Genomic DNA, 27,664 nt, shown 5'->3' with positions numbered 1-27,664 from the left:
AATGAGCGGTGTTTGACCAGGTTCTGAAGTTGGTGTCTGGTTGATTGTGATACAATGGAGAAGTGAATGGAGTGGTGGTCTGACCAGGTAACTGGGTTTACAGTTACTGGTGACACTTATAGTCCAGACTGGAACACTAGATCAAGTGTATTAACTTTTCTGTGGGTGGGAGTGGTGACGATTTGTGTAAAGCCGAGTGTACTCATCAAGCTGAGGAGATCCTGCCCAAGCAGGGATAGGGTGTTGTCAATCCAAGTGTTGAAGTCTCCTAATATAAGCCATCTGGGGTGTTCAAGGATTAAGCCAGCCAAAAGGTCTGGGAGTTCCTGAAGAAATCTCTTCCCATCTCCTGGGGGTCTGTATATTAGCAGTATTCGGAATCCTCTCTCTATTGAGAGACTGGCAGCTACGCATTCAAAAGATTGGGTTTTGTGGACTGATATTGTTCTGGGATTTAAGGATTATTTTGCACTGATCATAACTCCGCTTCCCTTGCGATCTTGTCTCGGGCGGCGGATCACTGTGTAATTGTCTGGAATAGCTACCTCTAGAATAGGCCCTGCATTTTCATCTAACCATGATTCTGTGATGCATGCTAATTCGGATGTTTCAATAAGGTCGGCAATAATAGCTGTTTTGTTCTTTATTAATCTGGCATTGCATATGATTGCTCTCATAGGACAGTCTTGAGATTCTGAGTTTTTGCTCTGTGGAGACAGCGTGTCTTCTAATGGGGATCACACAAAGAGATTTTCTTGATTTGATAGTGTGTTTTTTATGGCTTTTAGGTTGGATCACTTCAATTGGGCTTGCAGGTGGACAGGGTGGTGGGGCAGCTGTGATAGTGTCAGGATATAGAACTTTAAACTTTTCCTCCACGACAGCCCCTGTCGGTCCCTTTGAAAATGATTTTAGGGTAGCCACTAGTGAGGGACTGAGTGCCTGCGACCGCTTTTTGGGATCTTAGGGAGTGCAGATGTGAGGGCATATAGGTGGTCATTCCCTCTGCAATGAAGGGGTTAAAGGAACAGTCAACACAGTAGATTTGCATAATCAACAAATGCAAGATAACAAGACAATGTAATAGTGCTTATTCTGAACTTCAAATGAGTAGTAGATTTTTTTTTTGACAATTTTAAAAGTTATGTCTTTTTCCACTCCCACTGTACCATGTGACAGCCATCAGCCAATCACAAATGTATACACGTACCATGTGAGAGCAATCAGCCATTCACAAATGCATACACGCTTATTCTTGCACATGCTCAGTAGGAGTTGGTGATTCAAAAAGTTTAAATATGAAAAGACTGTGCACATTTTGTTAATGGAAGTAAATTGGAAAGTTGTTTAAAATTGCATGCTCTATCTGAATAATGAAAGTTTAATTTTGATTGATTGTCCCTTTAAAATAGCTTCTAGTTTTTGTAGGGATGTTAACAGTGGGGGCTGGTTACATTGCCCTGCTCTGTAGGATTCAGGCCAGAGTGAGGTGTGAGATTTTGCACTTCAGACTGCATTGTAGATAACAGATAAGAAAGCATGCAGGGGGTTTAAAACCAATGTGTTTTAGTAAAATAGACTTCATCGATTAGTTTTTCTTGAGTTTAGAAATTAAATCTGAGCATTGCTAAATGTATGATAAAATCCAAAACCCAATTTGTGCATGGGTCGAGCCTGTTTTCTTTTTTTTAGTTTATGTGTACCTTGTTTGTGGTGTTCAGCTGAAGGTATCTCTTTCTGGTAGTAAGATGGTCCGGTGGGAGTATATTTTCATCAGTTGAGTATCTCACTTTAGTAATGCCATCAGTTCAATTTTTATGAGTCTAGTTGTGCGTTATGTGGAGTCGATATTGGTCCTTGAAATAATTGTGATGAATTTTGAATGTAAGGAGGTTAAAATTAAAATAAATCCTGGAGAGGTCAGGAGCTTGAGGAAAGTGTGGCAGCCAGCAGCGGCGCCTCCCCTGTAAACTTTTTTGTATGGTAGCTTTTTAAAAGAAGGCGTGTCTGGCAGGGACTAGGTATATATGTCAATTGCTCGATTGCTGTGTATTTGTTTAATTTTCGTCTTTTAATGTTTCTCAAATAAAGAACTACCTTTTATTCATGAAGGAGCCGGACTGGATATTACATTTTTCTATGGTCAATTGCATCAAGGTTTCCAAAGGGTTTATCATGGAGACAAAGTGTTTAGCACTAATCAGCAGCATAGCGGCTAGAGAAAGAGGAGGAAAAGCTAAGTCTTTGTGCAGTCGCAGGGACTGAATGGTTGAAAGGGCTAATGTGAGTCTCTGCAGAAGCTGTAAGTACCATACCTTATAATAATTATTTAGGAAATAAAGTGCTTTTTCACCATCTGGTGATTTCATATGTGAATCAGAAACCTGGTTCCAATAGGTATGTGCACAGTATTGTTAACGATAGCCTGTTACCTTCAAATTCAGGTTTGATACATACTCCTTTAAAGGGACACTGAACCCAAATTTTTTTCTTCCATGATTCAGATAGAGCATGCAATTTTAAGCAACTTTCTAATTTACTTCTATTATCAATTTTTATTCGTTCTCTTGCTATCTTTATTTGAAAAAGAAGGTATCTAAGCTTTTTTTTGGGGTTCAGAACTCTGGACAGCACTTTTTTATTGGTGGATGAAGTTACCTTCAAATTCAGGTTTGATACATACTCCTTTAAAGGGACACTGAACCCAAATTTTTTTCTTCCATGATTCAGATAGAGCATGCAATTTTAAGCAACTTTCTAATTTACTTCTATTATCAATTTTTATTCGTTCTCTTGCTATCTTTATTTGAAAAAGAAGGTATCTAAGCTTTTTTTTGGGGTTCAGAACTCTGGACAGCACTTTTTTATTGGTGGATGAATTTATCCTCCAATCAGCAAGAACAACCCAGGTTGTCCACCAAAAATGGGCCGGCATCTAAACTTACATTCTTGCATTTCAAATAAAGATACCAAGAGAATGAAGAAAATTTGATAATAGGAGTAAATTAGAACGTTGCTTAAAATCTCATGCTCTATCTGAATGACAAAAGAAAAAATTTGGGTTTAGTGTCCCTTTAATTAAACAGCTGAAACTCTGTGAGATAGCACGACAACTTGTGCTCTGTTGTTAATACTTTATAAGTGCAATCATTATGGACATATTAAGGATATTAAACAGTATGAGATTAAAAAAACTTTGCAAGATACTTTCAATATTTATTTTGTCATGTTTTCATGTAATTTAACTCTGAACATTGCTGTTTTTTTTTAATTCCTCTAAGTTTCTGTAAAGTAATGGATGCTGCTATGTTTGAACTTAAGTTTCACCTTATCTTACTTTCCTGCTGCAAACAATTAGGAACAGATATAAAACAAATAAAATAGAGTTAAAGGCTGTGACACACTGCAAGCGTAGCGGCACGCAGCGTGTACATGCGGCTGTGCCCGCTCAGTGTGTCCTGCCTTTTCATCTCTGAGTACTCTGCTGCATCAGGCCGCGTAGCCGAGAGCTCAGAGATGAAATATTTGATCTTCAGAAGCAGCCTTTAAGGCGATGATGCACTGCAAGCGATTGCAGCTGCTTTGCACCGCGTCGCATCGCTTCTGAAGCTCAAATATTTAAGGCTGTGACACACTGCAAGCGGCGCGCAGCATGTAGATGCGGCTGTGCGCGCTTAGTGTGTCCTGCCTTTTCATCTCTGAGCACTCTGCTCCATCAGGTTGCGTAGCTGAGCGCTCAGAGATTAAATATTTGAACTTCAGAAGCGATGCGACGCGGTGCGAAGCAGCTGCTGCAGTGTGTCACAGCCTTTAATCTCTGAGCGCTCAGCTACGCGATCTGGACCTGATGCAGCAGAGTGCTCAGAGATGAAAAGGCAGGACACCCTGAGTGCGCACAGTCGCATCTACCCGCTGTGCGCCAGCCCGTTTGCCGAGTGTCACAGCCTTTAGACTATACAGACAAGGTTGTGTGAGTTTCCTTACAGCCTTGTTTACACAAACTCTATTACCTGATCTAGAGGACTAAACTTTTACACTTATATCATCAATAATTAAACAACTAATATAAAGGTAAAAAAATACAGCTACATATTATTCTAAGGCTAATCTTTGCTTTGAATACATTATGTATAGCATGTATTTACTGTTTAATATTATGGGGTGTAAAAGTATTACCAGTTGTATTTTTGTATTGAATTTATAGCTATATACTGGTGATTACCATAAGGAGAATATGAAAACAGTCTGATTTTTCACTTCTCAGCATCATCGTGGGATATAGTTTAGCTAAAGGAACACTATAGAGCTACTTGATTGGCTGGCACGCTTAGGGGCGGGTCTGGTGGTTGCTACGGCGGCAAAGCCTTGGCTGGGTGCCTCGGAAAGTAGCAAATAACAAGAGGGGGGAGAGGCTGAGAGGGCACAGGCTGCTAGGGAAAGGCAGACTGCACAGCAGAGGAGCGGCCCCTCGGGCTCAGTATCATTTGACAGCCCGTGCAGCGGCTTCCCGAGAGCTGTGCGGATACAGGTCAGTGTCAGTGCTGCGTTCTGCTGTGTGCGCATCTCTCTGTTGGCGACCAGCTCGCTCTGGTGCAGTTTGTATAAAGTATAATGTGTATGTGGCTATCGGTTTGTTATTTAGTAACTCATTTATGAGTCCGAATGGCGACATATTTTGGATTTAAATATTGTATAAATATATTAATTAGTCCGTGCAGTAATTTTAAAACCAACACGACCTCTCATTTATGCACTAAACGTTTTTTAATTTCATCTTAATTTTTTACGTGAGAAATATTTTTTTCCCCATGTTGTGCCAGATTGGACTCAGTAAGTGGAAATATTAAATGAAACAGACTTTTAGTTCTTACATCTTCCCTTGTAGTTGTGCGGTTTCTAAGTATATAGTGAAATCGCTGTACTTAGTGATTTTTTTCCCTTTTGCTTTAAAGCAATAATGTAATGCAGGATAAAAAGAATGGCATGTGCATGTTTATGTTATTGAATAAATCACATTTTATTTGCATCCAGTTATGTTATCGAGCCATACTGCATATTGGGACTTTATTGGGACATCTTTTTGTCAGCTTTCTTGGGCATATTTTTCCCCAGTGTGTCTGTTCTTAGAAATATATTATTGTATAATATTGCAACTGTAAGTGAATTATGTATATTACACACACAATATATACATAGCTCTCCTTATATTCCTATGTGAGATCTTCAAATCTTATTTTCTGCTGTTTCATTTGGAAGTATAGAGAGATCTTATATTTTTACATAAGGTAATAGGTTCAGAATAACAGTGTAGTGCCTTATGTTGGGGAACTTTGTGTAGGGATAACATTTTATATTTATTAACACTTAGTTTCTTTAGAGATTTTCCTTTTCCATAAGTAATATTTTTGCTAAATAATAGTACAGGGGTTACAAAGAGATAGATATGCTATGTGAATGTAAAAAAGAAACCGTGTCAGAGTGAATGATGGGAGGGGGAGTAAAATCAGAATTTGTTCACAAAAGAAAACTAAGATTAAAATATCTCTAGTGTTTTTATATATATATATATATATATATATATATATATATATATATATATATATATATATATATTCACAAATACAAATCTAAATGGTTTTCACTTGTGTTTGTATCTATCTATCTATCTTTGTGTAAACAGAAATTAACACAATAATATTAAAGAGACAATCTAGTCAAAATTTAAACTTTCATTATTCAGATAGGGCATGCAGTTTTAAACAACTTTCCAATTTACTTTTATTATCAAATTTGCTTTGTTCTTTTGATATTCTTTTTTGAAAACTAAACCTACGTAGGCTCATTTGCTAATTTCTAAGCTATTGAAGGCTGCCTCTTATCTCAGTGCATTTTGACAGTGTTTCACAGCTAGATAGCTCTAGTTTTTGTGTACCATAAAGATAACATTGTGCTCACTCTTGTGAAGTTATTAATGAGTCAGCACCGATTGGCTACAATGCAAGTCTGTCAAATGCACTGAAATAAGGGAGCAGTCTGCAGAGGCTCAGATACAAGGTAATCACAGAGGTAAAAAGTGTATTAATATAACCGTGTTGGTTGTGCAAAACTGGGTAATGAGTAATAAAGGGATTATCTATCTTTTTAAACAATAACAATTCTGGAGTACATATCCCTTTAATGTATACCTATGCATAGATGTGTGCGTTATTTTGAGGATACATATTATATACAATTGGTGTCAGAAGTACATACAAGTAAGTAAGCAGTATTGCTAAAGACCTGATGACCTTTGGGACATTTTCAAAAGCTTGTCTGAAATGTTAGTCTAATAAAAAATAATTTCACTACATTCTACAAATTAATAATCAGTTCTGTTTATAAATTACTGGGCTAATCTGGCTGCTCAAACACACTTAAAATAACAGTAATTTCAAAAGCATCTTTGTCAGCATAGTGAATTCATGCCTTTTATTTTTTTAAATCACATCCAATTGTTAGTACTATAGCAAGCTGTAGCTTGATGAGTAAAACAGTATATTGCCTATGTACAGTATATGTGCTAATACTGTATCATTCCACAACTAGTGTGAGCAGTTGCTCTGTATTTATTAGAGATTACTATTAAAAAAAAAACTGTTGTCCTTGGCAACAGGTTCTTTTTTCTGAAAAAAAAATGGTTAAAGGACCATTACGTATAGCAGAAATGCAAAATCAACATTTGAATAATAAAGAGACAATGCAATAACAGTTGCTTTGCATTTCTAATGAGTAGTAGTAGTTTCAAAGTTTTCTTTAATTTCCCTGGCCCCTGTATCATATGACAGCCATCAACCAGTCACAGGCATATGTATAGACTGTGAACTCTTGCACATGCTTGTGCCTTAACAAGTGCACATGCAAAGAATAAAAAGACTACACAATTGATAATGGAAGTTGATAATTGGAAAGTTTTTTTATTTTTATTTTTTATTCCCTTTCTGAATCATGACAGTTTAATTTTGACTTTCCAGTCACTTTACTATTTAAAATATTTTCAGGTTAGCTGCCAAAATGCACAGAATCTGTATAAAATGCTGTCTGTAAATATGTGCCTAATTAGATACAATATATTTTTGAATGTATGTAAGATTATGATACAGTGACTGATTTGGTTGTGTTTTAGACACCACTTCTGTATTTGCAAACAAACCACCTTATCTTCAAGCAGTTAGGAACAAGCTCCGCAGCCGCTGCTAATAGTATTTATTGCAGTCACACTTCCTTCTGTCCTGTGGAAATCTTGTTAGAGAGAGGGCTTGTTAACTAGCGCCAGTGAAAGATTGTAGGCAGGAACGGATTAAGAAATAGCTTCTTGGCAGCCGATTATAACTTAAGTTATTGGTTGAACACTTGCTAGCTGCACGGCCATAGATCGGAGGTTACTCAGACAAAATTATTTAGTTACTTATTGTTTTGTTAATGGTCCGAATATGGAAATCTATCTTATGTTTAAAGTTATTGTACTTGGGAAAGTTAATTTGTTTTGCATTAAAGGGACAGTCTACTCCAGAATTTTTATTGTTCATAAAGATAAATCCCTTTATTATCTATTCCCCTCTGCAAACTGCCCCCATATTTCAGTGCTATTAACCGACATGCATTTTAGCCAGTCAGTGTTGACTCACAAATCACTCCATGGGAGTGAGCACAATGGTATATATATGGCACAAATAAGTAGCACTGTCTAGCTGTGGAAAACTGTCAAAATGCACTGAGATAAGAGGCGGCATTCAAGGGCTTAGACATTAGAATATGAGCCGATCTAGGTTTAGCTCTCAACAAAGAATACCAAGAGAGCAAAGCATATTTGATGATGAAAGAAAATTCACATTTACCTATTTCTTACTATTGATGAAGAGCTCTGTGTGCTTGTAAAATAAAAGCAGACAGCAAGCCTTATTCTCATGATAGGTACTAGGTATAGGTTACTCATTTTCCACCATGTCTCTTTACCCCACACAGTGACATCAGATTATGGGGTAGATTTATTATGGAGCAAATGCACTAATAAATCTACCCCATAATCTGATGTCACTGTGTGGGGTAAAGACATGGTGGAAAATGACCCACTTCCTAAATCCTCTCTGTCAACTTTGATTGTGGATAAAAATAACCCCAAGCTAATTTGACCTGGGGTGATTGACAAGCCCTGCTCTGACACAGTTGCAAGAGTACAGGGGTTGCATTGCATGAGCATCCGTCCACTTGTGCAATACTAAATATGGGGAATGAATGTACTAAACAATTTGCGATCTTGGGCCGACAGGATCTCTACAGTGAACCTTGGCCTTCTGATCAATGATAAATCTTCCCCTACAAATTTATCAGAGAGACTATAACAATTTCAAATCATCTTTCCTTTTATAGAAGTTGCATTAGCAGACACGCAATAAATTATTGAGTTGATTATAAAGGACTTCAAATATGTTACTCTTAGGCAGCTGCTTCTTTTGCCTAATGATAAATCTGCAAGTGACATAGAAGTGAAGCCCCTCTTTCCCTTCTCACACACTCCTTTCAGGGAGTTTCGTTATCAATTGGCAGCTTCAACCTCAATGTATATTATAAGTCTAGAATCAAAGCTTTTATGGACAGCACAGGAAAACCAGAAGAGATCTGTCCATTGAAATGTATTTGTATAAAGGTTTCAAGAAATGCCCTAGGGATGTTGTACTTGGTGTCATTTAGTCCTGTTCTAGGAAAGATAAATGGTGTCCCTGTTCTTTGTGTGAGATATATATATATATAATTTTTTTATTTTATTTTTAAATTAATTCAATTTTTGCCTGTAAAAAATAAATAAATAAAAATGTGGGCCGTTACAGTCATGGTAATAGTGGCCTTTGAAAAGTGCTTAATCTGTTCCAATAGTATCCTTATGGCTGCAAGTTTTATAAAGCAATGATTTAACTGGCCAATGCATTTTCTGACTAATCAAGTCGGTGTGTGTATGTGTTATGGTCAAATAGGGGCAAAATAACTGCTGCAAGTGTGTTACATAACACTGATTTTTACCCCACGATTGCCCAGTGTGTTCTGTTTTTTTTGTGTGCACAATGTTGAATTTTGCAGTTAAAATCTTGTCTTATAAAAATCACCACATGCAATGTGTAAACCAGTCTGTTTTCATTTTCATCCAATTAATCTCTACTAGCACCACAGGCAGATTATCTATTAGCCGGCCACAGTCTCTACAAAGTAGTAATTAACATTCTGTGAAGCCTGCCAGCTTCAGTGCGTGATCGCTTATCAAGGCACTTCTGGAAATAATTCCTAGCTTTAAATTGTTAGACATTGCTCACTCACGCTTCTCAAATGCTCAGGTATGTCATGTGACCGAAATGTAAATCTTTGTTATTCACAGAAGTGGAAGATATTCTTAATACTACTGTTAACTACGTGTATATAACACCAATATGGATGTAGTTATGTGAGATTTATAACACACTTTTTCCATGTTTTGTCACATTTATGCTAGGTGATCTGCAAATTAGCAGGGTTTCTACTTTTATAAGGACTCACATATAACATAACTGTCGAAGTGATAGAAGTAAATTGTTTGATGGTGTAAATATGCTTTCTTTATTCTTAAAATGTGAAGCTTAAAGTGACGGTGAAGTTAAACTGTATTGAAGGCAACCAAGCATATATCATATTCACCTTAATCTAGTCGCTAGGTTATTTTAGCAATTACTCCCATGTTTACCAATTTTTTTTTAATTCCCTACCGTTTTGGCTCCGGACTCCTCCCAAGCCCTTCTTCCGTGTTCTTAAAGTTGTGACGTGTAGAGCGGTTGCGCATGCGTTACTCGAGTTGGTTATGCGCTACTCGAGTTGGTTCTTTCCACTGCGCATGCGATAATCGGCGAACCTTGTGCTAATTTTAAGTGTCGAAATCCTTCTCATGTGTGAAACGGGAGCGTGCATTGTTCTCAATGTGCGGATGACGTCGGCTGACGGCCGCCTAATGGTCAGAATATCAATTGGTCTAGAAAAAAACGTGACCTAGTGTGAATTTTTTTTTTTTTTTTTTTTCGGGCTGAATTTGGGAACGCATCTAACTAACTTTAGAAAGGTAATAACTCTATTTTTACGCAAAAATATAGAAAGTGATGAATGAAACTTACATTTAATTAGCACACATAATGCTATAGTTTATAGAGATTATGCTAACTTTACCTTCACTTTAAAGGGAGGAAAAATTCAAAATTAAACTTTCATGCTTTAGATACAACATGCATTTTTATGAGATGTTTCAATCTACTTCTGTTATCAAATTTACTTTGCTCTCTTTATATACTTATTTTAAAAGCATATCTAGGTAGGCTCAGGAGCAGTAATGCACTGCTGGGAGCTAGCTGGTGATTGGCGGCTATATACATAAGCCTTTTGTCACCAGCTGTGTACAGCTAACAAACAGTAGTGCATTGCTTCTGTGTAGTTGACTAACCCCTTAACGACCACTGATGTACCCTGTATGTCGGGCGGTCGTTCACATACCTTATGTGGCTTCGGAAATAGCGCAGGTCTTGCAGTACTAGCGCAGCCGGTCGTTAAGAGGTTAATTATGTTAACTCCTTTGCAGAGGTTAAACACAGCTATATACAAGAAACAGTGTAATAAAAAAGCTCTAAGTCATTAGAGCATTTTTCTTTTTGCACTTCTTAAATTATGCTGCATTAAATCAAGTGCAGAAAGCGCTATGGCTATATCTGTGCATATAACTCAATAATAGTAGCGTAAAGAGTAATGAGCTGATAGCTCCAATGCTAACTAAGGGGGCGCTCCTCTAGGAAACAGTATTTCTATGTTATGATAATATATCAAATAGTATACAAAATAATTAACCCTTTCATGCCGGGGTTAACGTGTCTACATCGGAACAAGTGTTCCGATGTAAACAAATTAAAATCTCGTGATCGTGCACATGATCACGAGATTTCAACGATGGGATCTCGTCAGGGGGGTGTCCCTATGATGCTAGGCACACCCTCCAGACCACGATCCCATCAGGGAAGCACCAGTGGCTTCAGGAAAGCCAAGCGGTTAGGACGTTGTATTCCGTCCTTCGGCGCTAAAGCCCATCAAAATTCGGAAGGAATACAATACCCTAACTGTGTTAAAAGGTTAAACCTAGCAAAAATGGTGATCAGCTAGATATAGGCATATACAAATATAATGCAAATATATAAAGTTCGTAGTATATACGGTAAATACCAATCCCAAACAATAAGATATAGAAGTTTGTAGTATATACAATAAATACCAATCCCAAACGATATAGGTGGTGTACAGTCTCTTCAGGTGTTCCAAAAAGATCAAGAGTAGTGGCACAGAAGAAACTTAACGGCTGCTCTCTGGAAAAGCTCGTCAGAAATCATGGAAATTCCCCTGGAAGTGGGAACAAAATACAGAGGCGCCTCTAAGTGCAGCAACAACAAACTCAAATCAGCAGTGAAGATCTATGTCGATGTACTCACATTTAATGAAGCACACTATAGTGCAAATGGAACGGACCGAAGGCTTCTGAGCCGCTCGGCTGACTATGACAATGTTTACACAGCAGACTGTAGTGACATGTTTTTATTACAGATATAGTAAGAAGAACTTACTAGTTAAAGAATACACTTCTTAGCACTCTAGGCTGGTTTAATATATTTTGTGCAATGTACAGGGAGTGCAGAATTATTAGGCAAGTTGTATTTTTGAGGATTAATTTTATTATTGAACAACAACCATGTTCTCAATGAACCCAAAAAACTTATTAATATCAAAGCTGAATAGTTTTGGAAGTAGTTTTTAGTTTGTTTTTAGTTATAGCTATTTTAGGGGGATATCTGTGTGTGCAGGTGACTATTACTGTGCATAATTATTAGGCAACTTAGCAAAAAACAAATATATACCCATTTCAATTATTTATTTTTACCAGTGAAACCAATATAACATCTGAACATTCACAAATATACATTTCTGACATTCAAAAACAAAACAAAAACAAATCAGTGACCAATATAGCCACCTTTCTTTGCAAGGACACTCAAAAGCCTGCCATCCATGGATTCTGTCAGTGTTTTGATCTGTTCACCATCAACATTGCGTGCAGCAGCAACCACAGCCTCCCAGATACTGTTCAGAGAGGTGTACTGTTTTCCCTCCTTGTAAATCTCACATTTGATGATGGACCACAGGTTCTCAATGGGGTTCGGATCAGGTGAACAAGGAGGCCATGTCATTAGATTTTCTTCTTTTATACCCTTTCTTGCCAGCCACGCTGTGGAGTACTTGGACGCGTGTGATGGAGCATTGTCTTTTTTTTTTCCTTTCTTGAAGGATGCAGACTTCTTCCTGTACCACTGCTTGAAGAAGGTGTCTTCCAGAAACTGGCAGTAGGACTGGGAGTTGAGCTTGACTCCATCCTCAACCCGAAAAGGCCCCACAAGCTCATCTTTGATGATACCAGCCCAAACCAGTACTCCACCTCCACCTTGCTGGCGTCTGAGTCGGACTGGAGCTCTCTGCCCTTTACCAATCCAGCCACGGGCCCATCCATCTGGCCCATCAAGACTCACTCTCATTTCATCAGTCCATAAAACCTTAGAAAAATCAGTCTTGAGATATTTCTTGGCCCAGTCTTGACGTTTCAGCTTGTGTGTCTTGTTCTGTGGTGGTCGTCTTTCAGCCTGTCTTACCTTGGCCATGTCTCTGAGTATTGCACACCTTGTGCTTTTGGGCACTCCAGTGATGTTGCAGCTCTGAAATATGGCCAAACTGGTGGCAAGTGGCATCTTGGCAGCTGCACGCTTGACTTTTCTCAGTTCATGGGCAGTTATTTTGCGCCTTGGTTTTTCCACACGCTTCTTGCAACCCTGTTGACTATTTTGAATGAAACGCTTGATTGTTCGATGATCACGCTTCAGAAGCTTTGCAATTTTAAGAGTGCTGCATCCCTCTGCAAGATATCTAACTATTTTTTACTTTTCTGAGCCTGTCAAGTCCTTCTTTTGACCCATTTTGCCAAAGGAAAGGAAGTTGCCTAATAATTATGCACACCTGATATAGGGTGTTGATGTCATTAGACCACACCCCTTCTCATTACAGAGATGCACATCACCTAATATGCTTAATTGGTAGTAGGCGTTAAAGCCTATACAGCTTGGAGTAAGACAACATGCATAAAGAGGATGATGTGGTCAAAATACTCATTTGCCTAATAATTCTGCACTCCCTGTATAATTCATCTCATATTGGTAAGTGAAATGTTGCTAGTGGAAAACAAAAAATAAAATTTAACTTTTTTATTGACTTAGTTAAAATAGGATTGAAATTAAAACCACACTTAAGTTGTTATTTTAACTTAAGTGTGGTTTTAATTTCAATCCTATTTTAACTAAGTCAATAAAAGTTAAATTTTATTTTTTGTTTTCCACTAGTAACATTTCACTTACCAATATGAGATGAATTATACATTGTACAAAATACATTAAACCATCCTAGAGTGCTAAGAAGTGTATTCTTTAACTAGTAAGTTCTTCTTACTATATCTGTAATAAAAATAGTTTTCAATACACTAGCACCAAGACCCAGAATATAGGAGATATTTCACTATATCCATAACCAGGGGTGAATCATAGGCAGCTTTGAAATTACAAGTAGTGCCATTGGTTTTTTAGCAAATATTGTAGTTACATGTTCTCTCCGTAGTGATTCACTCACTGTAGCGTCCAATAGAGGTTCAGCATGCAGGTACCAATGTTTGGTGCAAGGTAAATTGACTCCAATAAGTCAACAGGACAGCGGTAATATATAAAACAAGTGCTTTAATTAAAATACTTTAAAACATCTGACAGTGACGCGTTTCTCAGCGTGCAACACCGTTTCCTCAGACTGTATTTGTTAAAAACTACCGCTGACCTTTTAAAAGGAGAGTAGTGAACCAAAAAAAAGCTTAGATGCCTTCTTTTTCAAATAAAGATAGCAATAGAACAAAGAAAAATAGATAATAGGAATAAATTAGAAAGTTGCTTAAAATTGCATGCTCTATCTGAATCATGAAAGAAAACATTTGGGTTCAGTGTCCCTTTAACTTTGTGTTCAAACCATTTGAGCGTTATATTATTGCACTATGTTATCCCTTTTATTTTGGATCAGGCATGTTGTGTGTTAGTCTAGACTATTCCATGAACCAGGATGCTGCAGTTTCTGCAGTTTTACCTGTCTAGTAGTGGTCTACATATAACTATATACAAATCCCTTTCTTCCTAAACATGTGCATGGGTAGCCACAACAATTCAATATAAAAGTGTTGTTTTCTCTAGCTAAGGCTTTCTCCAGTCTCACACTACTGTAAAAATGATCTGTACCCTGCGAAGGATATGTCAAGCTGGATGGTAAATAGACGTGAGTAATGGCTATGTTGTTTCCAACAGTAAAATGAAAAGAAAGTGAGAGAAGAAATTAGAACCACAGTGTACAAACAAAGGGCGTATCGGTTCAGCAAAGATAGATCATCTTATGTCCTTACTGGAGGCCAATGAGCAGCAGTTTGCTTGAGTCTTGCGGCCTCTGTTTGTACAAAGGCATTAAATTACACCTCAACTTCACACTTTGAAAACATGCCAGCAACTGAGGAAAAGGGATATTCTTTTATATACTGACAGGCTCCCTAGAGAAAGTGTCGCAAATGAATTATTTCATCTTAAAGGCCAAAGGGTATCCAAGACATTTAAACGCTAAAATAAATAAAATATATATAATTTGCACACCTGACTAGTAAACTATAGGTGTATGTGTGTGTGTGTGTATATATATATATATATATATATATATATATATATATATATATATATATATATATATTATATTAATATTACACACGGTGTTTTTTTCCTTTTTAGTGGGTCCACCACCCGGCTGATTTTACTGAGCGCCCGGCTAAAAAAGTTTAGCCAATATTATATAAAATAAGCAATTATTAAATGTTAAATTTTTATTGTAAAAATATCACTAATAACATTTGTTAAATTAATGTGTGCTTTGGATTGCAGAAAATGATGTAATATTAGAAAATATAACACTACCCCCACCCGGCTACTTCATAATGCCACTCGGCTGTCAAAATTTTCTGTGGAGAACACTGTGCATGTATTATATATATATATATATATTAAAAAATTATGGGGGGAGATAAAAAACTGAATTTAAAATCCTCCATGTCTCAAAATTAAATCAATGTAAATATTTACATAGGAAATTGGCACATCTAGGCAAGTATCCCTGCTTGCTTTTCCCCAGAAATTCTTAATACACAATGTTACCAATGCACAAGAGAATTGTGGGTAAGATATGCAAATTAGATATGCAAATTCTAATTTTTTTTGCTTCAAAATACTGTTTTGACACAGCGATCCTTTTAACAGGATTATTACAGCAAACCAGAAATCACTCACTAGACAAGCCTGTTTCGTTCTTTTTGGAACTCATCAGTAGGAGATAGATTTCTGGTTGCTGCATTAGTAAAGCTATTTTCATGGTTAAACCAAAATTCATTAAAATTATGGGGGGAGATAAAAAAACTGAAATTAAAATCCTCCATGTCTCAAAATTAAATAAATGTAAATATTTGCATAGGAAATTAGCACATCTAGGCAAGTAATTTGCATATCTTACCCACAATTCTCTTGTGCATTGGTAACATTGTATATTAAGAATTTCTGGGGAAAAGCAAGCGGGGATACTTTCCTAGATGTGCTAATTTCCTATGCAAATATTTACATTTATATATATATTGTGTGTGTGTGTGTAAATGTATATATAAAATATTAGTTAACTAACTTCATAACAGTTTACAGTTACTATTTAATATTTTTATATCAAATTTATACGATCCTTTTATTGTCAACAATTATAATTCTGAATTAGATATTTCAAGTTGCAATTACCAAAAAAATAATTGTAGTGCAGCAGCATACAATCACAACAGGATGTTATTTTGAGGCACATGGTGTTTTTTTTTTTTGTTTTGTTAGTTAGTTATCAGAAAACATTTTCATTGCTCCAGTTATTTAGAAATACCGGACATTACAAAATCTGTGAGGTTGGGCCTTTTTTTATTTGATACTTTCACTAAACTATTCAAATACATTTTTCAGCCCTTGTTATATTTTTAATAACCTCACCATTATTCCTTGGCACGATGCTTAACTTGTTTTTTTCAGGATTGCATTATTTCTGCACTTTTAGGTAGCAGATACTAAGTTAATAATCATGTTACACAATATTTGGTATGTGATAAGTATAAAAACTTTAGAGTTTTTTTATTAATATATATATATATATATATATATATATATATATATATATATATATATATATATATATATATATATATATGCCATTTCTATACTCTTACAAAGTTGATTTTTTTTCCTGCTGTTCTTTGTACATAGTGTATTTAAAAAAAACATAATTTATGCTTACCTGATAAATTCCTTTCTTCTGTTGTGTGATCAGTCCACGGGTCATCATTACTTCTGGGATATAACTCCTCCCCAACAGGAAATGCAAGAGGATTCACCCAGCAGAGCTGCACATAGCTCCTCCCCTCTACGTCAGTCCCAGTCATTCGACCAAGAAACAACGAGAAAGGAGTAACCAAGGGTGAAGTGGTGACTGGAGTATAATTTAAAAGATATTTACCTGCCTTAAAACAGGGCGGGCCGTGGACTGATCACACAACAGAAGAAAGGAATTTATCAGGTAAGCATAAATTATGTTTTCTTCTGTTATGTGTGATCAGTCCACGGGTCATCATTACTTCTGGGATACCAATACCAAAGCAAAAGTACACGGATGACGGGAGGGATAGGCAGGCTCATTATACAGAAGGAACCACTGCCTGAAGAACCTTTCTCCCAAAAATAGCCTCCGAAGAAGCAAAAGTGTCAAATTTGTAAAATTTGGAAAAAGTATGAAGCGAAGACCAAGTTGCAGCCTTGCAAATCTGTTCAACAGAGGCCTCATTCTTAAAGGCCCAAGTGGAAGCCACAGCTCTAGTGGAGTGAGCTGTAATTCTTTCAGGAGGCTGCTGTCCAGCAGTCTCATAGGCTAAACGTATTATGCTACGAAGCCAAAAAGAGAGAGAGGTAGCAGAAGCTTTTTGACCTCTCCTCTGTCCAGAGTAAACGACAAACAGGGAAGAAGTTTGGCGAAAATCTTTAGTTGCCTGCAAGTAGAACTTGAGGGCACGAACTACGTCCAGATTGTGTAAAAGACGTTCCTTCTTTGAAGAAGGATTTGGACACAAGGATGGGACAACAATCTCTTGATTGATGTTCCTGTTAGTGACTACCTTAGGTAAGAACCCAGGTTTAGTACGCAGAACTACCTTGTCTGAGTGAAAAATCAGATAAGGGGAATCACAATGTAAGGCTGATAACTCAGAGACTCTTCGAGCCGAGGAAATAGCCATTAAAAACAGAACTTTCCAAGATAACATTTTTATATCAATGGAATGAAGGGGTTCAAACGGAACACCCTGTAAAACGTTAAGAACTAAGTTTAAACTCCATGGTGGAGCAACAGCTTTAAACACAGGCTTGATCCTAGCTAAAGCCTGACAAAAGGACCGGACGTCTGGATTTTCTGACAGACGTCTGTGTAACAAGATGGACAGAGCTGAAATCTGTCCCTTTAATGAACTAGCTGATAAACCCTTTTCTAAACCTTCTTGTAGAAAAGACAATAACCTAGCGATCCTAACCTTACTCCAGGAGTAACCTTTGGATTCGCACCAGTATAGGTATTTCCGCCATATTTTATGGTAAATCCTTCTGGTAACAGGCTTCCTAGCCTGAATCAGGGTATCAATAACCGACTCAGAAAAACCACGTTTTGATAAAATCAAGCGTTCAATTTCCAAGCAGTCAGCTTCAGAGAAGTTAGATTTTGATGTTTGAATGGACCCTGTATCAGAAGGTCCTGTCTTAGAGGTAGAGACCAAGGCGGACAGGATGACATGTCCACTAGATCTGCATACCAAGTCCTGCGTGGCCAAGCAGGTGCTATTAGAATTACTGATGCTCTCTCCTGTTTGATTTTGGCAATCAATCGAGGAAGCAGCGGGAAGGGTGGAAACACATAAGCCATCCTGAAGTTCCAAGGTGCTGTCAAAGCATCTATCAGAACTGCTCCCGGATCCCTGGATCTGGACCCGTAGCGAGGAAGTTTGGCGTTCTGGCGAGACGCCATGAGATCTATCTCTGGTTTGCCCCAACGTCGAAGTATTTGGGCAAAGACCTCCGGATGAAGTTCCCACTCCCCCGGATGAAGAGTCTGGCGACTCAAGAAATCCGCCTCCCAGTTCTCCACTCCCGGGATGTGGATTGCTGACAGGTGGCAAGAGTGAGACTCTGCCCAGCGAATTATCTTTGATACTTCCATCATTGCTAGGGAGCTTCTTGTCCCTCCCTGATGGTTGATGTAAGCTACAGTCGTGATGTTGTCCGACTGAAACCTGATGAACCCCCGAGTTATTAACTGGGGCCAAGCCAGAAGGGCATTGAGAACTGCTCTCAATTCCAGAATGTTTATTGGAAGGAGGCTCTCCTCCTGATTCCATAGTCCCTGAGCCTTCAGAGAATTCCAGACAGCGCCCCAACCTAGTAGGCTGGCGTCTGTTGTTACAATTGTCCAGTCTGGCCTGCTGAATGGCATCCCCCTGGACAGGTGTGGCCGATGAAGCCACCATAGAAGAGAATTTCTGGTCTCTTGATTCAGATTCAGAGTAGGGGACAAATCTGAGTAATCCCCATTCCACTGACTTAGCATGCATAATTGCAGCGGTCTGAGGTGTAGGCGTGCAAAAGGTACTATGTCCATTGCCGCTACCATTAAGCCGATCACCTCCATGCATTGAGCTACTGACGGGTGTTGAATGGAATGAAGGACGCGGCATGCATTTTGAAGTTTTGTTAACCTGTCTTCTGTCAGGTAAATCTTCATTTCTACAGAATCTATAAGAGTCCCCAAGAATGGAACTCTTGTGAGAGGAAAGAGAGAACTCTTCTTTTCGTTCACTTTCCATCCATGCGACCTTAGAAATGCCAGAACTAACTCTGTATGAGACTTGGCAGTTTGAAAGCTTGAAGCTTGTATTAGAATGTCGTCTAGGTACGGAGCTACCGAAATCCCTCGCGGTCTTAGTACCGCTAGAAGGGCACCCAGAACCTTTGTGAAGATTCTTGGAGCCGTAGCCAATCCGAATGGAAGAGCTACAAACTGGTAGTGCCTGTCTAAGAAGGCAAACCTTAGATACCGGTGATGATCTTTGTGGATCGGTATGTGAAGGTAAGCATCCTTTAAATCCACTGTGGTCATGTACTGACCCTCTTGGATCATGGGTAAGATTGTCCGAATAGTTTCCATTTTGAACGATGGAACTCTTAGGAATTTGTTTAGAGTCTTTAAATCTAAGATTGGCCTGAAAGTTCCCTCTTTTTTGGGAACCACAAACAGGTTTGAGTAGAACCCTTGTCCTTGTTCCGACCACGGAACCGGATGGATCACTCCCATTGTTAACAGATCTTGTACGCAGCGTAGAAACGCTTCTTTCTTTATCTGGTTTGTTGACAACCTTGACAGATGAAATCTCCCTCTTGGGGGAGATAATTTGAAGTCTAGAAGGTATCCCTGAGATATGATCTCTAGTGCCCAGGGATCCTGAACATCTCTTGCCCAGGCCTGGGCGAAGAGAGAGAGTCTGCCCCCTACTAGATCCGGTCCCGGATCGGGGGCTCTCGGTTCATGCTGTCTTTATACACAGTCACTATAAGAATTCTCACAGCTCTGCTGAGAGAATTTACCTCCCTTCAAAGAAGTTTGAAGACCCCTGAGATCTGTCAGAGATGAACCGGATCATGCAGGAAATATAAAAGTAGCTGACTGGAATTTTTTGATGCGTAGCAAAGAGCGCCAAAAACGGCCCCTCCCTCTCCCACACAGCAGTGAAGAGAAACGAAACTGTCACAATTAAAGCAAAAAACTGCCAAGTGGAAAATAATGCCCAAACATTTATTCACACAGTACCTCAGCAATGTAAACGATTCTACATTCCAGCAAAAACGTTTAACATGAGAATAGTTATTAAAAAGGATTAGTGACCTTTAACACAGTAGTTCCGGTGAAATACCATCCCCAGAATACTGAAGTGTATACATACATGTCATTTTAACGGTATGGCAGGCTTTTCTCATCAATTCCATTCAGAAAATAAAAACTGCCACATACCTCAATGCAGATTCATCTGCCCGCTGTCCCCTGATCTGAAGCCTTTACCTCCCTCAGATGGTCGAGAACAGCAATATGATCTTAACGACTCCGGTTAAAATCATAGTAAAAAATCTCTGTCAGATTCTTCCTCAAACTCTGCCAGAGAAGTAATAACACGCTCCGGTGCTATTTTAAAATAACAAACTTTTGATTGAAGTCATAAAAACTAAGTATAATCACCATAGTCCTCTCACACATCCTATCTAGTCGTTGGGTGCAAGAGAATGACTGGGACTGACGTAGAGGGGAGGAGCTATGTGCAGCTCTGCTGGGTGAATCCTCTTGCATTTCCTGTTGGGGAGGAGTTATATCCCAGAAGTAATGATGACCCGTGGACTGATCACACATAACAGAAGAAATATATATTCTCAAATACGATTTATTAGGTACAATTTGAGCGATTAGTATATTCAAAAGTATTTGAATTTTTCTCTATTCTTCTTAGGCATGCCTAAGGTCTAATGATCCATGTTGCGTATGGTAAACAGAGATTCTCATCAGCTTGTATTTTTCTTGCTCATTCACTACTGTGTAGATCCTTTCTACTGAATGGGCTACTAGTGCAAGGAACATAAATTATCCCTATATATCATGTTTCTCTATGTGCATTTCCTATTCAACCCTATTTACCCACTGACTGGAGCTATTGTTCTGCTTTTAGGTTTTTACCAAGAAACGCATTGTTGTCTACAAAGAGAATCTGCTCCCGCAAACTTAAGTCTCACACGAAGACCTTTACTACAGAGGATCGGTGTTAAAAGTCAAGCTGGGCAACGATTTGAGTAAAGTTTTGATTGTAGTGCCATGGAAAAGTATGAGAAGATCAGTAAAATAGGAGAAGGCTCCTATGGGGTGGTCTTTAAATGTAGGAATAGAGACACTGGGCAAATAGTGGCCATCAAGAAGTTCCTGGAATCAGAAGATGATCCCATTATTAAGAAGATAGCTCTACGTGAGATACGTATGCTAAAGGTAATATTTACTGTTCAATGGGGAAGCACATACACTATATATACCTGTGGAATGTATTCATTTTTTTCCAATTTAATGCCCTATAACGTTTATGCACAGTAAAAAAATAAATATTTTTTTTTTGTAATGTACTGTTATTAATTTTTATAATTTCTGTATTTATTTATTTTTTACACTGCTGCCATAAAAGGGTAGATGTATCCTGCAGGATTCAGAGCTCTAAGCTTACAGTTTGCGTGATCAATGCAGCAGTTTATTTATATCTCTCCATAATTAACCACAGCGTAGGCGATAAGATTAAGACGCTCAAGTCTTTTCAAGGGGTTTGCCCCTGCACTTCAACAGTTTTACAAACTGTCAGTTTTAAATGCTTTTGTATATTGTGCATTTGTAATGCAGTGCTTAAAAATGAATTTTTATGTCCATCTAGTTTTAATGTATGTGAGGATCAGTCTTTTCTTTCATTCTTCTCTCTTGCATTTTTCTTTTGTATAGTTTACTGAGCACAACAGTCAAGTTCTGAGGTCTTCTCATCTTCTGCTTAGAAATTAAAGGGACAGTCTACCATAGAATTGCTATTCTTTTAAAAGATAGACAATCCCTTTATTACCCATTCCCCAGTTTTGCATAACCAACATAGTTATATTAATATACTTTTTACCTCTGTGATTACCTTGTATCTAGGAACCTTCTTCCAGCCCCCTGATCACATGACTGTGACTGTTTATTATCTATTGTCTTAAATTTAGCATTGTGTTGTGCTAGATCTTAACCCCTTAATGACCGCAGCACTTTTCCATTTTCTGTCCGTTTGGGACCAAGGCTATTTTTACATTTTTGCGGTGTTTGTGTTTAGCTGTAATTTTCCTCTTACTCATTTACTGTACCCACACATATTATATACCGTTTTTCTCGCCATTAAATTGACTTTCAAAAGATACCATAATTTTCATCATATCTTATAATTTACTATAAAAAACATTATAAAATATGAGGAAAAAATGGAAAAAAAAACACATTTTTTCTAACTTTGACCCCCAAAATCTGTTACACATCTACAACCACCAAAAAACACCCATGCTAAATAGTTTCTAAATTTTGTCCTGAGTTTAGAAATACCCAATGTTTACATGTTCTTTGCTTTTTTTGCAAGTTATAGGGCCATAAATACAAGTAGCACTTTGCTATTTCCAAACCACTTTTTTTCAAAATTAGCGCTAGTTACATTGGAACACTAATATCTTTCAGGAATCCCTGAATATCCATTGACATGTATATATTTTTTTTTAGAAGACATCCCAAAGTATTGATCTAGGCCCATTTTGGTATATTTCATGCCACCATTTCACCGCCAAATGCGATCAAATAAAATTTTTTTTTCACTTTTTCACAAATATTTTCACAAACTTTAGGTTTCTCACTGAAATTATTTACAAACAACTTATGCAATTATAGCATAAATAGTTGTAAATGCTTCTCTGGGATCCCCTTTGTTCAGAAATAGCAGACATATATGGCTTTGGCTTTGCTTTTTGGTAATTAGAAGGCTGCTATAAATGCCCCTGCGCAAAATACGCGTATTATGCCCAGCAGTGAAGGGGTTAATTAGGGAGCATGTAGGGAGCTTCTAGGGTTAATTTTAGCTGTAGTGTAGTAGACAACCCCAAGTATTGATATAGGCCCATTTTGGTATATTTCATGCCACCATTTCACCGCCAAATGCGATCAAATTAAAAAAAACGTTAATTTTTTCACAATTTTAGGTTTCTCACTGAAATTATTTACAAACAGCTTGTGCAATTATGGCACAAATGGTTGTAAATGCTTCTCTGGGATGCCCTTTGTTCAGAAATAGCAGACATATATGACTTTGGCGTTGCTTTTTGGTAATTAGAAAGTCGCTAAATGCTGCTGCGCATCACACGTGTATTATGGCTAGCAGTGAAGGGGTTAATTAGGTAGTGTGTAGGGAGCTTGCAGGGTTAATTTTAGCTTTAGTGTAGAGTTCAGCCTCCCACCTGACACATCCCACCCCCTGATCCCTCCCAAACAGCTCCCTTCCCTCCCCCACCCCACTATTGTCCCCGCCATCTTAAGTACTGGCAGAAAGTCTGCCAGTACTAAAATAAAAGATTTAAAAAAAAAAAGCATATTTACATATGCTGTGTTTAGGATCCCCCTTAGCCCCCAACCTCCCTGATCCCCCCCCAAAACAGCTCTCTAAGCCTCCCCCTCTGCCTTATTGGGGGCCATCTTGGGTACTGGCACTTTGCACAATCAAATGTTTATTTCTTTTTTTATTTTTTTTATTTTTTCTATAGTGTAGCTTCCCCCCCCCCCACCACGGACCAACCCCACCACCTAAATAACGAATAAGGTTTTTTTAAAAAAAATTACTGGTCCCACTTTTATTTTGGGACACATTTTTTTCTGTGTGCGCGCGCCCGGACTTGCACGCCCACGATCCCGCCCCCCTCCACATGACCAGGGCCATCGATGGCCGCCACCCACCTCCTACACCGGCTCCCACCCACCAACGATACCGGCCATCAATGTCCGGTGCAGAGAGGGCCACAGAGTGGCTCTCTCTGCATCGGATGGCCATCTAAGGTTATTGCAGGATGCCTCCATATCGAGGCATCACTGCAATAACCGGAAAGCAGCTGGAAGCGAGCAGGATCGCTTCCAGCTGCTTTCCACACCGAGGACGTGCAGGGTACGTTCTCAGGCATTAACTGCCTTTTTTCTGAGGACGTACCCTGCACGTCCTCGGTCATTAAGGGGTTAAATAACTTTCTGTGCCTGAACACAGTGTTATCTATATGGCCCACATGTACTTTCTGTCTCTTTGTGTTGAAAAGAGATTTAAAAAGCCTGTGATAAGAGGCAGCCCTCAAAGGCTTAGAAATTAGCATATGAGCCTACCTATGTTTATTTTAAACTAAGAATACCAAGAGAAAAAAGCAAATTTGATGATAAAAGTAAATTGGAAAGTTGATAAAAATTAAAAGTCCTATCTGAATAATTAAAGTTTAATTTATACTAGACTGTCCCTTTAAGGTCTTTTATAGAGCAAACATGACATGTTCTAATACATTTGAGCATTTAATTTTATTACTATTGACTCTAAGTTTGTTTAACATTTGCAGAGAGATTAAGCACATGGTTAAATTACCACTCGAGAGCTGCAGGAACTTGCTGGTCCCAAGTAGACACAGTTGGTGAGCTAACACGCAGTGGCAATTGTGCTGCTTGGTCGTGTGACTGTCACTGCTAATTTGCTCATCGTCTGTGTCAGCTCAGGACCAGCAGTTCTCTGCAGCTCTTGATCGGTATTTTAAGTGTCTTTTAAACACAAATTGTAAGCTGTATGATAATGTATCTTCATATCTGAGAATAATTTTCAATAAATAATGCAGCTTAATTTTGTCAAAATCTTATTTTTATGTTTTTTCTTTTCACTGATTTCCCTGTCCCCCATAACAAAAGAACTCCTGCTAACCAATCACAAACTAATACAGAGATACCATGAACTCTGATATAAAACCCAAAACATTTCTTTAATGATTCAGATAGAGCATGCAATTTTTTTTTTAATAACTTTTCTAATTTATTTCTATTATCCGATTTTCTTTGTTCCCTTGGTATCTTTTGTTGAAAAGAAGGGACGTATGCTTAGGAGCCGGCCAATTACTTGAGCACTAGGTGGCAGCACTTTTTCTTGCCATGCAGTGCTTCAGATGCCTATCTAGTTAAATCTTCAACATAAAATATAATATGAACAAAGCAAATTTGATAATAGAAGTAAATTGGAAACTTGTTGAAAATAGTAATTATTTATTGGACATATATTCCTTTCTAATCTCTATCTAATATAGAGATTAGAAATAATCTACATAATAATCTAGTATGCCCACTGCTATTGCAACAAAAGCTTTTCCTATCGTGACTGTTGATGCAAAACTGATAATCCACCTTAAAAGATTACAAGTACAGAGAATGTGAGGGAGGTAAACAAAAGCTCACAGATAAATTAACTAAAAATATTAACCCAATCCTTCCTGGGAGAAAATGGAACAAGTACAAACTTCAGATGTATTTTACAGCTAAAGGACGCAAAATAAACAATGAATGTATAATGCAATAATGTTTCCCTTTCAACAACCTATAGAATGTTTGTTTCTTTATTGTAAGGCAGAGTTTAATGGTCCTTTTAAGTGGCTCCTAAATTTTGTCTACACCTTTTCAGCCTTGGTTTTTTTTTTAATTTATTATCATTTATTTGTATAACTGTGTAAAAAATGTTTTTCTTATGCATAAAAAAGTTGTTTTCTTCATTGTTAATTACATTAAGAGCTGAATTTATCAATCCATGGCGGACAGGGCCTTCATATTCGCTCCGCATTTAACAATTGCACATGAGCGCTCCTTTGCTTGCACGTGCAGTCCCCTGTCGCGCACAGCAAATCAAACGCGGGCAGACATTCTCCACCTAAGGAATGGAGAACAGGGTAGGGAAGCAGCGGTCTAATGACCGCTGCTTGATAAATCGTGACTGCAGGTTTGCTTGTGGGAACTTGCAGTCGAAAGGAGGAGAAGGGCTTGAAAAGTCTAGCCTTATGAATCTGCTTTCATATAAATTGCAGTTGTATTAGTTTACAGTCTCAGTGGCAAATATGGAGGGCAAAAATTAAAATCAGTCAATCACTTATCTTAAAGATAGAACTGTTGTCATATAACTGCCAAAAACAGAACACATGTAAAAGGACAGTCTACACCTTAGTCATCTTAAAGTCTTACCTTACATTAAGCTACAAATAGTCTCCTGCACATTTTCTATATCATGCAGCAGGATTGGTAAAGCAGTTATTTTGAAATGTTATATTGTTTCTGGCCAGTTTAAAAATGGCTCTCAAGTTCCACCCACTGATGACATCATGATATGGGCTGCATATTAGCATCCAATCAAAAAAGGCTCACTAGTTGGATTCAACAGACTTTCAATGCTATTCAGCAGAGTGCATAGATGCAGCCCAGATCGTGATGTCATTGGTGGGTGGAGCTTGGCTGCCATTACAAACTGGCCAGAAACAATATTCATTTCAAAATAACTGTTTTACTGTTCCTGCTGCATGATATAGTGCAGAAGACTATTTCCAGCTTAATCTAAGGTAAGACTTTAAGATGACTAAGGTGTAGACTGTCCCTTTTTAAAGCTATGCAACCACACCAAAGTGAGTGTATATTTTAGATCATCCTTATGAAGCAGATTTAGTACATATCTTGATAATGCACTTTATGTATGTAAATAACTGTCTCCAGGCAATTATTGCTAAATAGGGATTAACCCTGCAATATGCTACATTTTATTTAATTTTTGTTAAAAAAAAAATAGCGAATCCTGTCTGCCCAATATACGCTGTTGGTATTTAACATTGTACAAGCATTTCTAGTGAAATGCTTGTGCAATTCCGCCCCCTGCATATTCACAGCCAATCGGCTTCTTGCGACAGTGTGAATCATCCGGATCGGGATGATTGCAGTCCGCCACCTAAAATGTGGCGGACGAGTTATGGAGCAGTGGGCAAGCCAGAAACATTGGGGGTAGATTGCAGCATCCGCTGCTTGGTAAATCTACCCCTATGTATAAATCGGTGATATAAACCCCTTGCCTGCCAGAACATGCTGTAATTAAGAAATTCTACCATGGCAGTGTCACACACCCTTCACAGTACACACACATACATCCAATTGCATTAAGTACTTACAGCAGTGTTTTAATCTTTTGAATGCCCAAAACACCTACACAGCATTGACTTAATTTTGCCTAGAAAACACATAGACAAACAAGGGGTTAATTATCAGCTGTAAACACACTAGAGACAAAACTAGTTATTGAATATAGTTTTAAATGCCAAATATGTCTAATTTAAAACAAAATAGATTCATATACTCTGAAATATATAAAAAATACTATAAGTACGTATCCACCAATCACTGTGCATGTCCTCCTCAGAACAGCATTGAAGTGCTCTGGGTGTACATTAATCTATGTATTTAACCATTTTGCAGGGGATAACATATTGGACATTCTTTAAAGGCACATTCAAGTGTAGCAGAGTATTTGTTTTAAAGGGACATTAAACAAATACATTTTATAAGCATAGTATTGAGGTTATTTCCCTCCTCCCTCTAGTCTCGTCATGGGTGCTGCCATGTGTGTTTCACTACATTCCAGCGCTGACCTGTTTGCACATGTGCAGTAATTCTCCTTCAGATAGCTGCGGTGTAACCTAGGTTCCAAAATGGCAGCTCCCATGATTAGGAG

The 27,664-nt window shown here is 38.0% G+C and overlaps 1 protein-coding gene across 1 annotated transcript in view; it reads left to right on the top strand.

Moving 5' to 3' along the window:
* The first annotated feature begins 4,433 nt into the window (after positions 1-4,433).
* The window catches only part of CDKL1 (cyclin dependent kinase like 1), a 160,546-nt gene continuing 137,315 nt past the window's right edge, over positions 4,434-27,664 (top strand). The window contains exons 1-2 of the mRNA XM_053697644.1: positions 4,434-4,528; positions 21,026-21,336. Of these exons, the coding sequence (XP_053553619.1) occupies positions 21,169-21,336 (168 nt within the window). The 5' untranslated portion in view covers positions 4,434-4,528; positions 21,026-21,168. The remainder of the gene's footprint in view (positions 4,529-21,025; positions 21,337-27,664) is intronic.

Source organism: Bombina bombina, chromosome 1, assembly GCF_027579735.1.
Source record: "Bombina bombina isolate aBomBom1 chromosome 1, aBomBom1.pri, whole genome shotgun sequence".
NCBI lineage: Eukaryota > Metazoa > Chordata > Amphibia > Anura > Bombinatoridae > Bombina > Bombina bombina.
This window is presented reverse-complemented; position numbering and strand designations above follow the sequence as displayed.